The 14,461-nt window shown below is 47.2% G+C and overlaps 1 protein-coding gene across 2 annotated transcripts; it reads right to left on the bottom strand.

Annotated features, from left to right (window-relative positions):
- Positions 1-4,960: 4,960 nt before the first annotated feature.
- On the bottom strand, positions 4,961-14,460 carry CENPA (centromere protein A). 2 transcript variants are annotated; one of them, XR_007130329.1, is made up of 5 exons: positions 11,098-14,460; positions 7,642-7,751; positions 7,068-7,145; positions 6,309-6,772; positions 4,961-6,252 (listed from the first exon to the last, which is right to left on the bottom strand). XR_007130329.1 is itself a non-coding variant. In XM_047746809.1 (5 exons), the coding sequence occupies exons 1-4, from the start codon at positions 11,189-11,191 to the stop codon at positions 6,638-6,640; spliced, it is 417 nt and encodes a 138-aa protein (XP_047602765.1). In that variant the 5' UTR covers positions 11,192-14,460; the 3' UTR covers positions 4,961-6,200; positions 6,621-6,637. The 2 variants fall into 2 exon arrangements, 1 of the variants encoding a protein (XP_047602765.1); XM_047746809.1 differs by having other exon boundaries at positions 4,961-6,200; positions 6,621-6,772.
- Position 14,461: the final 1 nt, after the last annotated feature.

Raw genomic sequence — 14,461 nt, 5'->3', positions numbered from 1 at the left:
TCGGGGGGCTGCTCGGTGCCCAGAGGGCGGCCCTTCGCCCGGCTCCGTGGCGCTGCCCCTGCCCCATCCCGGCGCGGGCTCGGCGCGGCGGGCAGCGCGGGACCGATCTGCGGGCAGAGGGCAGGAGCAGGCGTAGCGAGCCGCGGGGCTGCGGGGGGCCCCCAGAGCTCGGACAGGCCGCGTAGTCTGTCCCTGAGCGGGGGGCGGTGCCGGCGCGGCCTGGCCACTGGCCGGAGTCCCGGTGCGGGAGGCAGTGTGGCTGTTCCGCCGGCGCCTGCAGCGGGATGTGACCGTCCCGGCTAGCTAGCCGCCACCTTCTGCAGAGCTGGCCCCGCTCGCTCCGCCGCAGCCCGACCGGGACGTGCCGGCCCGCCCCGCCCCGCCGGGGTTCTCGCCGCCGTCATCCCCCCCCCCTCCCCCGACCCGGTTCTCCCGGGGCTCCTCCCACTACCCTCCCATTGGCGGCCTCCGGGTCCCCTTGCCTCTGATCCCGGCTCCGTCCGAGGATCCTGCGGGGGCGTAGGGAGAGGCGCAGGTGCGAGGGTGTCGGGCACCCGGGAGGGCCCCTCCCTCCCCCGGTGGAATTAGCCAAGTTGGGAGGAGGAATCCCACTTACCCTGCGGGAGGGGACAGAGTGGGGAGATAATTGTTCTAAAATCTCCACTTGTAGACTGCGTCAGCTTTTAAATCTCTTCCCCATTCATAATCTGATATTCTCTTCGCTCTCATTCATTTTTTAATTTATTAAACAAATCTTTATTGAGCGTCCCCTAGGTGTCTGGGCATGGGAAGAGCTGGAGCCCAGCGGTTAAGACAGCAGGCTGGGTTTATAGCGGCGGAAGTCTAAAGAGTAGCAAGCCATGGTTTTTAGCTCTTCTTCCTGCCTGGCGTGGAGAAATTGGTCGTCTAAGTGTCAGGTTTCCTAAAACCAATGCAGGACCGGATCCCAGCACCTTGGGATCATGACCCGAGCCAAAGGCAGATAGTTAACCAACTGAGCCACACCCCAGATGTCCCTGAGTTTTTTGTTTTTGATACCATTTTATCTTTTGAATATGTAAAACATAACGTGGTTTAAAGTCAAACTGTGTAGGGTGCCTGGGTGGCTCAGTGGCTTAAGCCTCTGCCTTCAGCTCAGGTCATGATCTCAGGGTCCTGGGATCAGTCCCACATCAGGCTCTCTGCTCTGCGGAGAGCCTGCTTTCCCCCCTCTCTCTCTGCCTGCCTCTCTCCCTACTTGTGATTTCTCTCTCTGTGTGTCAAATAAATAAATAAAATCTTAAAAAAAAAAAGTCAAACTGTATGATAAGGAGATGTCCCATCCCCTTCACTCTTCCTTCCACCTGTTTCCACTCATCCCTGCAGGTAAACAATTTCATTAGTTACTGACTTGCCTTCCTATGTTTCTTTTTGCAAAAAAAGCATATTCGTTTGTACTTTGCAATTTTTTCTTTTTACAAGAGGCCCTGTGCTATGTATATTCTTTTGTGCTTCAATGAGATATCCTGAAAATAACTCCACTTGGGTTTATAAAACCCTTCCTCATTATTTTTTACATCTGTGTGTGGATTGTACATGTGCAAGAATGATTGGGGCAGTCTCTGATGTAGGGCATTTGGTTGTCTCCGGCGTTTTGCTATTACCAATAATGACGCAATGAATATGCGTGTGTTTCTGTAATGTAGAAGTGTATCTTTGCGTAAATTCCTAGAAGAACGAGAGCTGGATCAAAGGATAAATACATACATAATTCCATTAGATACGGCAACATTTCCCCTCAGAAGGATTGTCCCATTTTGCTTCTTGTACCAGCAATATAGGAGAATGCCCATTTCCTATAGTTCCTTTTTAAAAAAAAGATTTATTTATTTATTGAAGGGAGGGGAGGGCAGAGGGAGAGAGTCTTATGCGGACTCCGCACTGAGTGTGGAGCCCAGCATGGGGCTCAATCCCATGACCCTGAGAGCAGGATCTGAGCCAAAACCAAGAGTTGGATGCTTCAGCAGCTGAGCCACCGAGGCACCCCTTCCCCAGAGCCTCTTTAAAAGCATTCAAAAGGGGTGCCTGGGTGGCTCAGTGGGTTAAGCCGCTGCCTTCGGCTCAGGTCATGATCCCAGGTCCTGGGTTCGAGCCCTGCATCGGGCTTTCTGCTCAGCAGGGAGCCTGCTTACTCCTCTCTCTCTGCCTGCCTCTCTGCTTACTTGTGATTTCTCTCTGTCAAATAAATAAATAAAAAATCTTAAAAAAAAAAAATAAAAGCATTCAAAAGCTTTTGAATTTTTGCCAATCTGGTAGATGAGAAATTCTATTTCTGTTTGGTTTTCATTTCTACTTTACTTATTATGTGTTTGGTTGAGCATGCTTAAAGTTCTTTAGTAAATCTTTTTCTTGGTGAACTGTGTGTTCATGTAAATACATGAAATACACTCATTTTCTAATGGTATTGGGATCTGGATGCTCCCTTGATTTTTAGTACTTTATTTCTATTTAAAGATATATTTATTTGAGAGAGAGAGAGTGAGAGAGCACAAGCAGGGGGAGCGACATGCAGAGGGAGAGAGAGAGAAGCAGGCTCCCTGCTAAGCAATGACCTCAATGCTGGCCTTGATCATGACCTGAGCTGAAGGCAGAGGCTTAACGGACTGAGCCCCTGATTTTTAGTACTTCAGAAATCAGGGGCATTAGTTTTTTCTTTCTGATATGCATTGTAAATATTTCATTTGGGCTTTAACCATGCAAATGTCTTTGTTTTAATTCTACTGGGGTAGAACTTATTAATCCATTTTTTGTTGAATCTGGACCGTGAGGCACAAAAAGCTCTCTGCTACCCCCAGGTTGTAAAGAGTTCCACCTGTGTTTTCTTCTAGTACATGTTTCCTCTAGTAAAAATGGTTTCTTTTTTCCTTTCCTTCTTTTTTTTTTTTTTAAACACTTAGACCTGCAATTCATTAGTTTATTCTTGTCTATGGGTTAAGGTATGAACCCAATTTAATTTTTTTCTATGTGACTATCTGATTGTCTCTCTCCATATATATATATATAATTTATTCAAGAGAGAGAGCGAGCAAGAGAGAAGGAGCTGGAGGAGGGGCTCCATCCCTGGACCCCGAGATCACGACCTGAGCTGAAGGCAGACGTTAACCAACTGAGCCCCCCAAATGCCCCACCTCAATACATTTTTAAAATTCATCTTTTCCTGAGTGATTTGAGATGCAACCTCTATCAGATACTTAGTTCCCATGTGCACTGGTTTATTTCTGGACTTTCTGTTCTGTTCTACCAGTCTGTCTATTGATGTGATGGTGCCATTCAGTTTAAATATAGAGGCTTATTGTGGGCTTACTATTTGAAAGGTTAATGCTTCTCTCACTCTTCTTTTTAAGGATTTTTCTAGGTACAGTTGCTGCCTTTTTTCTGTATGGACTTTAAAATGAATGTGTCTGGATTCAGATTATGTACACTTGAAAGTATTTTTGTGTTAATGATAGTTCATGGTACAAATGGTTATTTGATGGTCAGTGACATAAATGATATAACCCAGATTTGACGGATCTCTTTCCCACAGGGCAGTCTGTGTACTGCATACTAGCTAGCTTCATTCTGATTGGTCGGATTTCTGCGTGCACTTTTTTTTTTTTTTGCCAAATGAGCCACAATATCTTTTTCTTGTGTGTGTGTGTGTGTGTTTTTTTTTTTTTTTCAGTTTTTATCTAAATTCCTGTTAGTTAACATACAGTGTAAGGTTAGTTTCAGGTGTATAGTATCATGATTCAACACTTCCATACAACACCCGGTGCCCATCACACGCGCACTCCTTAATCCCCATCGCCTGCTCCACCCACCCCGCCCCCACCTGCCTCCCGCTCTCGTAACCGCTGTCGTAACCGTTGCTCTGGAGCTAACAGTCTGTTTCCCGGTTTGCCTCTCTCTCTCCTTCTCTCATTTTCCCCTTTGGTTTCTTAAATTCCACACACGAGTGAAATCCTATGGTGTTCCTCTTCCTCAGACTGACTTAGTTCACTTATCCTCATAGTCTCTAGCTCCATCCACATCCTTGCAAATGTTCCTATTCAGTACTCACGCCCTTGTCAATCGCTTGTTAAGTATTTTCAATATACCCTCTGCAAGGGGTGTGTGTGACCTGCTCCTTCTAGAATGCCAGCATAAGGAGGCAGATGTAGTGGTAGCTTGTTCCCTAGCCTGGCAAGGACCCAGTAATGAATCCCCTCAATTCGTTTTCTGGACTCTTGTTACACGAATAGATGCAAAGTGCAGTAATAGAAGGTTATACAAGGGCAAGAGATGAGGGCCAAGGACAGGTGGGCTTTCACTCACAGTACTGTGTGTTTGCACAGTGTTTTAGTATTCGTGTGCTTTCATATACATTATCTTTTTTTTTTTTAAGATTTTATTTATTTATTTGACAGAGAGAGATCACAAGCAGGCAGAGAGGCAGGCAGAGAGAGAGGAGGAAGCAGGCTCCCTGCTGAGCAGAGAGCCCGATGCGGGGCTCGATCCCAGGACCCCGAGATCATGACCTGAGCCGAAGGCAGCAGCTCAACCCACTGAGCCACCCAGGCGCCCCCATATACATTATCTTATTCCCCCAAGGAGATGATTGTGGCCAAGTAGGGAATGCCTTCATCACAGATCAGAAGACCTGGATTTAGGTCCTGATTCTACATGTCACTATCATATAAACTTATTCAAGTGGCTTCTTTTTTAAGATTTTATTTATTTGTTTGACAGAGAGAGACATAGAGAGAGAGGGAACACAAGCAGGGGAGTGGGAGAGGGAGAAGCAGGCTTCCTGCGGAGCAGGGAGCCGGATGCAGGGCTTGATCCCAGGACCCTGGGATCATGACCTGAGCTGAAATGAAGGCAGACGCTTAACGAATGAGCCACCCAGGCGCCTGAAGGCAGACTATAATCTTCTAATAAATAATACTCTGACAAGAACTTTAAATACATTCACAGTAGATACACTTTATTCGAATGTCTGTATAAATAGGACTTGATGTTGAACAGGAAGAGGTTTTTCCAAGGGGTTAAAATTTATCCAACAACAGAACTTGGTCCTTCCCTTCAGTTCTTCTCCAAATTTGGTCGCCCCACACATCACTGTCAGAGGTCCACCCTTGCTAATCATTTCCATCACACGCAAAGTCTAAAAGTCTTCCCGTGGCCCTTTCCATTTCTCTGGAAATCTCTTTAACTGCTTTCGGTTGCAACAGAAGTGTAAGGTTTTCACCCGTTCACACTCTACTGGAGCCCGAAACACATCCCTCCATTCTCTTGTTTAAATGGAGCCTGCTTGTCCCGCTTGTCTTACAAATGGAGAACTGAACAGTAACTCACAAAAAACGTAGCATCTCCATATGCAGTAACTGTAACTTTGCTTTACAGTTTTTTCATTAAAGAATTAATTTTATTATCTTTCCACAAAGAAGTGATAAGACATCTGTAAAAACTTTGAGAAGGCACTTTAAAATCCCGAGATGAAAAATTCTAAAGTATAAATCATGATATGTCATCTATGATTTACAAAGAAGAATAAAATAAATTCTACAAGTCGGAATTTAGAATTTCTGAATGAGTTTGACAGGAATTTACTCAAAGGAATCAGAACGACAGGACTTAAGACTTGCTATTTTAACCCCAGTTGAGTTTTTAAAAAGCTCCCCAGCTGTCGGCAGGTGTGGCCCACGCCTCCCTTGCGGCCCCGCTCCGGGGTGAGGTTAACCGAGGGACGGATTAGTGCATGGACGTGCTGGGCTCTTCGTGCAACTGACTCAAGTGGTCGCCTTTTATATTTTTCCCTTATGTTTTAAAGAAAAGTAAATATACATATGGCAAGAAACGTAAATGGTACAGGAAGACGTAAAATAATAGGTAAATATCTTTTTTTCCATAGCCTAGAAAGTCTGAGGTCTTCAAAATCATTCAGCAGTCATGTGAATCATTTGCAAATTGAAGCGAACCTTGGAGTCTCATTATCTAAAAAGAATTCTCAGTCCTTTGGAATGCTGTTGATTTTCTCATCTATTACCTCTGTTCCAGAGAAAAGTTATGCAGTCTTGTCCTTCTTAAAAGAACCGATTACAAAAGCGACATGCGCTCTGCTCAGGGACAGCGAGTAGACACCTCCTTGCCCTCCGTGGATCTGTTCCTGGCTCCGGACAGAGGCCTTGGTGTCATCCCTGAAAGTCAGGTATCACATTTACTACCAAGGCATTTTCAACAGCCAAACTTCTCTTAATCGAGAGAGCGCCGAATCCTAACCACTAGACCACCAGGGAAGTTCAAACTTCTCTTAATCGAAATGAATCACCTGGTCCTTGTAAAACAGAGGCTGAATTCTAACAGACCCGTGTTGCCTGGACATTAAATAGATAAATATTTTTATTTAACATTGTACAAAAGGGCAGGAGCCATAGAATCCCAAGCATTCAAGCTAAAACCGAGTCAAACCTTTCCTAGAGAACAAAGGGAAGTGAGACAGCAAGGGACCACGGATGGCAATTCCTTCAGAGAAATTCCCATCCTGGTGATGAGAGGCTGGGGCAGGGGGGCTTCTTCCCCAGAGGCCGCTCTCTCTGCAGTGGGCAAGCAAGGCTTACAGAGACGGGGCAGGGGCTCAGCCAAGCCCTTCCTGAATGCCTCGGATCCTTCTGGCCAGCTGCACGTCCTTCGGGAAGAGAGTGACCCGGCCGGCGTGTAAGGACAGGAGATAGGCGTCCTCAAAGAGATGAACTAGAAACGCTTCTGCGGCCTGGGGGCAGAGAGAAACGGGATGCGATGGGGCGTGGGCTGCTTCGTTCTAGGAGCCCCACCGCCCGTGGTCTCTGAGGGCTCCCAGCACTGTCTGAAAGGCTGCCCACAAAACGAGGGTGGACTGTGCCTGGGAATTCTGTTATCACCACAGAAAGATCTGGCCTCCAAACCCCGGGCGTTCCTTGATGGTGTCTTTAAAGAGGCAAGAGTCAGCGTGTGGCACATCTCAGTCAGCCCTGTGGAATTCCAGAATGCCTTTCTCCTGTCCCCACCAAAATGAACCCACTTCTTACCTCTTGTAGGGCCAACAGGGCCTGGGCTTGCCAAGAGAAGTCCACCCCGCGAGTGAATTTAACGCATATCTCTCTTGCCTGTGAAGGAGGAGTGGGATGGGGAGCAAGGGAGAAAGGGAATGGGGAGTGGACAGTAAAAGAAGAGAGATTCAAGGGGAAGATCCTCTCCATGAATTTCTGTGAATCTTCACTTCTGTGATACTTGTGGCCCTTAATCTTAGGACCTAACTAGCAGCCTGTGTCAACTCCTGGGAGTTGCGGAATTGGGATGTCTCCTGCTGGTGGTAGGGAGAGGAGGAGGAAATCTCCCAGGGTAGGAAGAGGGGTCAAGCATAGATGGATGAAGGAGTCCCTATTTCTATAACCAAAGAGCATAGTTTCAGAGGTGGTGGGGTTAGAAACTAATTCCATAAAGAACCGGAAGGCACCCTTGGTGGGCTCATGTTTTCCAAAGATGAAGAGTCCTGCCAGGTTAGAGAAGAGGTTCCCTTAGCCATTCAGGCAAGAGATGACAGAGTCCGCACTGCCAGGGAGAGTTAAAGAAAGGAGGCAGCAGGGGGTTGGCGGAGCTCACCAGGCGGCCAAAGGGGCTCTTCCTTATCAGCAGGCCCGTGCTCTTCTGAAGCGTTCGGATTTCCTTCAGAATCCGGGATCTCCGGGGACCACGCTGACGGGAGGAAGCGCCTGAGAAGAGTTGGGTTGGCAAGTGGAGTGTCAGTAGCTGAACCTCTCAGCGTGGCTGACACAGGCCAACTGTCAGATGGCCAGGCTGCCATTCACTCCACGGAAGCAGGGATTTCGGTCTATCATTTACTATGATTATCTTCAGCAACTGGAGAACAGTGGATAGAGGCTACATAAATATTTGCTAAATGAATGAGCGGTCCTCTGAGGATTCATCCTCAGTAATGATCCTTTGAGGGTATTATCTTAAATGCCAACTCTTCCAAGAAGCCTTTCCTGATTTCCAGTCACTTCCAAACTGATAGATCACCTTCCTCTTCTGAGCCCTGCAGTACTTCGGGCCTCTTTACTTTTTCCCATCTAGATTAGAAACTCAGTTATTTTATTTTATTTTTGAGCTGGAAGGAATCTGAGAGGTTCTCTAGCACAATTCCCTGTCTCCGTTATCCTGAGACCCAAAGAAGTGAAGACAATTGGCCAGAGCTTATTTGTGGCCAAGGAAGGACCTTGGACATGGCGTAACTCAGTACCTATGTTAGGCCACTGGGCTATGGAGCCAGAGCTTTTGGCTCAAAGACCAGTTCCAACAACAAAGAAAGAAAAAAAAATCTTAAAAATATTCCCAAAAGTAGAGGTCAAAAAAATGAAATTCTGATTTGAAATTAAAAACACAAAAATAAAAAATAAAAACAAAAACCCACAAAAAACCCCAAAACTTTGAACTATTGTGTTGAAGAAGAAACTTAATTGACATTAGACTATGTAGAAGTGAATCAAAAGTCTACATCTCAAAACTGACGAGATACAGCTAAATAGTACTAGAGGAAAATGTGCAGGTTCAAGATCGATTCTCTGTTAAAAAAACAAAAGCTTGAAAAGGCAGCTGAGCTCAGTATTCGCCTCAAGTGTTAGGAAGAGTAGTACTAAAATAAACCAAAAGAAGATAACCAAATGTTCAAGATAGTAAAATAATGAAAAAGGGAAAAACAAAAAACAGTATGATTGTTAGATAAATAAAATCAAGGACCAACAAAAAAACACTAAACCACTCCTAAGCTGAACAAAGAATAAAAAGAAAAACCTCCATGAAAACTAACATTTTTTTTTTAAATAAGTTTTTTTCTTTATTTATTTGACAGAGAGAGAGAGAGACAGAGGGAGAGCACAAGCTGGGGGAGCGGCAGGCAGCGGGAGAGGGAGAAGCAGGCTCCCCACTGAGCAGGTAGCGCAACCTTGAGATCATGATCTTAGCTGATGGCAGATGCCCAACTGTCTGAGCCATGCTGGAATCCCCCAAACTAACATTTTGAAGGAGAAAATTAGCTCCAGAAATGTTACTTAAGGTCCAGCCGAGGAAAGAGAAGGCACTCCAAGTAGTTAAACCCCTGGGAGGGATTTAATAGTGACCTAATTACAAAGTGTAAGGAGAGCTGCATGAGCAAGTGGGGAATGGGGACCAGAGAAACAGGGGGGGCCTCACACTCAGGAGTCAGGCTACTGGTGTCTACTGCCCCCCATTACTGTTTGGCAATCCACACTCCCTTGGAGGCAGCCTTTAATAGACAGATGCAGCCGTCGCAGAAAATGAATGAACACAACCAATCTTACCAAGGTGAGAAGGGCAACACTGTGTAAGGAAGGAAACAGACTCGACAAACAAAATAACCAATACTGGAGGAATCTGAGTTAGCAAGAAAAAAAGAGACTTTGAGAGAAATATGGGTAATAACCTCAGAGGTGTAAGGGAAGACCTGACATCTGGGCCCTGGAACCAGGGGTTGTGAAAAGTAACCAACTCTGGGGAGATATCATGGGAAAGAACGGGGGTTAGATATTTAATCACTGGGTCTTGCAGTGTCAGGATACAGAGTTGGGATTTAATCCCAAAGTAACAGGAAGCTATGGGAGAGTTTTAAGGAAGACAGAGAGGTGGTCCACTTACATTTTATTTATTTATTTTTAAAAGATTTATTTATTAGGGTGCCTGGTGGCTCAGTCTGTTAAAAGTTGGACTTCGGCTCAGGTCATCATCCCAGGGTGGCAGGATCAAGCCCCATGTTGGGCTCTGTGCTCAGCAGGGAGTCTGCTTCTCCCTCTCCCTCTGCCCCTCCCCCTCCTTTGCACACTCTCTCTCTCTCTCTCTCTGTCAAATAAGTAAAATATTTTTTAAAAAGTCCTGGGGCTCCTGGGTGGCTCAGTGGGTTAAAGCCTCTGCCTTCGGCTCAGGTCATGATCCCGCGGTCCTGGGATCAAGCCCCGCATCAGGCTCTCTGCTCAGCAGGGAGCCTGCTTCCCCCTCTCTCTCTGCCTGCCTCTCTGCCTACCTGTGATCTCTGCCTGTCAAATAAATAAATAAAATCTTTAAAAAAAATAAAATAAAGTCCTTATTTGCAAACAATAACCTACTTAATCATTTCGATGGAAGCAACTGAACAATAGAATTAGCAAGAGAATTCAGTAAATTGGCTGGGTGCAAAGGTTATTAAGGTTCAGGAAAGAAAAATAACCCATAATACACCTTTTTCACCCTGCTCTTAACTATCTAGCAGGAGACAAGTAAAACAGTTGTTGCCACAAGGAACGGTTCTTGCCCCGTGGGGCATCCACCAGACCCATCCACCAGACCACAGTGCAGAAACTGAGGAGCACAGACCTGTCTTCTTTCGCGATCCCAAACCTCAGGAAGGCAACAAGGTGAGAGCACTCTACTGAAGGCCCAACAATGCCATTCACTATGTATGTAAGAAACACATACATTGCCCACCCCCTCACCCCCCACATAAGGACACCTGGAAGGGTACCTTCTAAAAGCAGAATTGTTTGAAATTGTCACAACAAGCGGCCAATAATTTTGCAACCTAAAAAGGCACAAACACTCAAAAATCCTGTCTGCTGGAGCAAGCTGTGTGACCTTGTTCAAGTTACCCGGCCTGTCGGCGCATCAGTTTTCTCATCCGTAAAATGGGCACAATGTAAAGTTGAGCTAATTCACGGAAGGAGTCGAACACTATGCCTGGTTAGTGGCAAGTACTCAATAAATGCGAGCAGTAGCAAGAATGAGTATTAGGAGCCAGGCCGCTTGGGCCATCCTTTCTCCTCCTGCTCGCTTTCCCAAGTCCCTTGCGGGGCCTGGAACTGGGGGCCAGGCCCGAGCAGGTGCGACCCGCTGCAGGGCTTTGCCCAGCCGCAGGGGAGCGCCAGCCGGAAGTCGGGAGATTCGGACCCCAGCTCCGCACGCGAGCTCGGTTTTCCCGTCTGTGAAATGGGAACGCGGATCCGGCCGTGCCCACCTCACAGCCAGGCTGCAGGGAGGCCGGCTCCAGGGCAAGGGGCCGCGGCCGGTTACCTAAGGAGGGGGCCCGACGAGGGGGGCCGGCGGCCGGGCTCGCGGTGCGCCTCCTCGGGACTTCGGGCTTGCGGCTCCGGCGGCGCGGGCCCATGGCACGCGCGGAGGGTGGCGGCCCGGTGGCTCCTTCTCTGCCTTCGAGGTCGGGGGACAGAGGCTGGCGTCCGGGGAGAAGCCCGGGAACGTCCTGGCCGCGTGCCCCGACCGGGCGAGTGTTCGGCAGCCCCCCGCGGGCCCTCGGTTCCAAGGGCCCGCACTGCCAACTCACTGGCGGCGTTTTTTAAAACCCGAATTCAGCGACTCCCAGTGGCTGGCTCTGGAACGCCCCTGGCGCAGAGCGACGGCAGGGAGGGCCAATGGGAGCACAGGCCGGAAGGCGAGCGGCGCGCGCCGAGTGAGGACGTAACGGATCGACGGTAGGAACCAGCCAATGGGAACCTGGAGAAATGAAAGAAGGCGGAAACTTCTGCTCTGCTTGTGCGGGTGCTCAGTTCTGACGGATCCGACCCTCGTCTTCGGGTTCCCTGTGGTTGGGCAAGAAAGCTCTATTCTGGAGATGTAGTTGCTGCGTTTGTAGAATGCGTACCTGAAGAGAAATAACTTTGTTCAAACATTTTGTGTTTGTCCTATCACCCTGAAGTGGTTTTTAAAGATGAGGAGACAGACCTAGAAAGAAAGGGACAAGCCCATGTCGCCCCCGGGGCCTCCCCAGGAACACCCCACGAATATGGCTCAGAAGCCAGTTTCACTGAGTGAACGTTACTGATGACTGGGGTGGCGGGACAGCCAGGATCTGATGATGTCTTGGCTCACACTCTCCCGCACTGCAGTAGAATCCTCCTAGGGGAAATGACTCCTTCCCTTCATGTTGGAGATAACACGCATTCTGGCCAAATGTACATCTCGGTGGTTAGAATAAAGATTTTATTTTCTACACTTTGTTTCCTTGTATTTTCTAAATGTTTTCCAGTTAACGTGTATCATAGGGAAAACGTCATTACAAAATCAGTGATTTCACGCAAGCCTTGTTCCCTGGTGCAGCCAGAGTGGAAAATAGTAGGTTGATTAACCAAAAAAAAAATTAAATGTAGGGTTACCGTATGACCCAGAAATTCCACTTCTGGGTATACACTCAAAGGAAGTAAAGGCAGGGATTTGAGCTGGTATTTGTACACTAATGCTCACATCGATGTTACTCACAATAGCCCCAAATGTCCAAACGGATGAACAGATAAACAAAATGTAGTGCATACATACAATGAGATACTATTCAGCCTTAAAAAGAAAGTAAATTCTGACACGTTACAACGTGAATTGGGGTATTGAAGGCATTGGGGTAAGCAAAATACAACAGACACAAGAGGAGAACTACTGTTTGATTCCACTTACATTAGGTACATTACAGTGGTCAAATTCATAGATAGAAAGAAGGGTGGTGGTTGTCAGAGGCTCAAGGGAAAGGAGGAACAGAGAATTAGTGTTGAATGGGTACAGACTCTCAGTTTGGGAAGATAAAGTTCTGGGGATGGATAGTGGTTACCACTGCATAGCAAGGAGAATTCAATGCCACTGATAATCAAAATGGTGTTTTGTTGTGTGCATCTTATGATTTTTAAGAAGAGGGGGGAAAGGGCAAAGGAAGGGGAAAAAAAGGGAAGCAGCTATACTTGGGGATACTCTGTGTGTCCACTATGATGGAGGGTGGAGTGAGCAGTCTGGTCCAGGAGATCCATTCTTTGGTGGAGGCCTACGCAATGTTAATATCTGACAGCTAGGGGCTCTAAAATATAAGCCGACTCCTTGAAAGGCTCTTGTATTTATTCAATATTTCTCTAGTTCAGACTCTAATCAATTGAACGTTGTTTTACTGGTCTCTGCCTTTAGTGATCTTTCCAAACAGCAATTTGGATCCTATCACTCCCTTGCCTAAAACTCCCCCAGGGTACTAGGTCTACAGAGTTGTCAACTCATGCCACCGCAAAATCTAAAAGGTACAGCACCATGTGGGCGCCTGCCCACCTCTTTGACCTGTCTCTGGCCACTTTTAGCATGGCATGCTTATTTCCAGGCATACCTGTCTACTTATCTGCGGTTCTTGAATACATCACTTACATGTTTCTGAGCTTTCCACAAGCTCCCGGCCAGGGAGACTCTGGCCCGTTCTTTAACACTCAGCTCTTGAGTGGAGCTCTCTGGGCATTCTAGGCTGAGTTAGCTGATTGCTCCTGTACGGCTTCCTTTGTATCTCATACAAAGGCCCCTTATGCACATCACACTGTGCTGGAATTCTTTCTTTACACATTTGTCTCCTGTTTTTCTTTCCTGGATCCACAGCCCTCGGAGCACATCCGTTCTCAATACAGTTGGCTGAATTCTGGGAGAGTAGTCCTCTACTGAAGGTTTTTTGACAAGCGTTCCTAATGAAGATGGGTGATTTATAAACTTCTATATCTAGGGGAAATTCCCTGCTGACCTTAAGTTTTGAAAGGATGTAGTCAACAAAAGGCCAAAGGGGCTTTTAACTAAGGCAAATATGAAAGCATGAGGTTAATCTGTAAGTGGGTCAGGGAGGTATATGTATTCAGTAATGCGGAGAACCTCTTCTTTTTATAGGTTGCTAAGGCCTTGAGAGGTAACATGACTTGTCCAAGGTCACACGAAGTCGAAGCTCTCTGACTTCTGCTTCTTTCCTCTACACCAAATGGCCCTTTGCTCCACTCCTCCTATTGTCCTCAGCAGGGGTCAGAGCTCTGACCTCTCTGAGTGCTGTTTGTTAAGCAGAGACCTTTGGACAAAGTAAAGGCAATTGGAACCACTCGGTCTGCTGCTAAATCTCTCTGCCTTGTGGGCAGATTCCTGGTGGAGGAGCCCGAGGGCTACCCCAGGTTCTGGACGGCAGTTTTGCAGGCAGCCCCTGCCCTAGCCCCCCCCCCCCCCCGACCCCCCCAAGACCTTTTTGCAGGGGGCAGGGACTGACTAGTCCTCTATGATGCACATAGTTTAAATTACACTGTCTTCCAAATGGTGTTTACAGAAGACTGTTATCAGTCCTGATTTTGGGGTTCGGAACCTCCAACCAAACTTCCGCCATTCCGAACCCCCTTACTCCACTGAAAACATTCCCCACAACCCTTCAGCCTCAGTGAGAGAGGGGTGGTCCTTACCCTCCCGCCCACATGACCTCAAGGCCTCTTGACTCACCCTCCAGAGGAGAAGTCAGCCTTGAGTGGTCGGAGAGAGGGAATGCATCTCCAGGGCCTGGGAGGGCACCTACTGTGGGCATGAAGTGTTCTTGAGGGATCTTGTTTTGTCTTAAAATAGATGGGAATTTTACATTCTCCTCAATGACGGTGTATTTTTTTTT

The sequence above is a fragment of the Lutra lutra genome, chromosome 9 (genome assembly GCF_902655055.1).
Source record: "Lutra lutra chromosome 9, mLutLut1.2, whole genome shotgun sequence".
Classification (NCBI taxonomy): domain Eukaryota; kingdom Metazoa; phylum Chordata; class Mammalia; order Carnivora; family Mustelidae; genus Lutra; species Lutra lutra.
This window is presented reverse-complemented; position numbering and strand designations above follow the sequence as displayed.

Coding starts and splice junctions, on each gene's coding strand:
- CENPA (XM_047746809.1), bottom strand. CDS start 11,191: ATGGGCCCGCGCCGCCGGAGCCGCAAGCCCGAAGTCCCGAGGAGGCGC. Junction 7,146..7,641: donor AGAGCCCCTTTGGCCGCCTG/GTGAGCTCCGCC, acceptor CCTCCTTCACAG/GCAAGAGAGATATGCGTTAA. Junction 6,773..7,067: donor CCCTGTTGGCCCTACAAGAG/GTAAGAAGTGGG, acceptor CTCTGCCCCCAG/GCCGCAGAAGCGTTTCTAGT.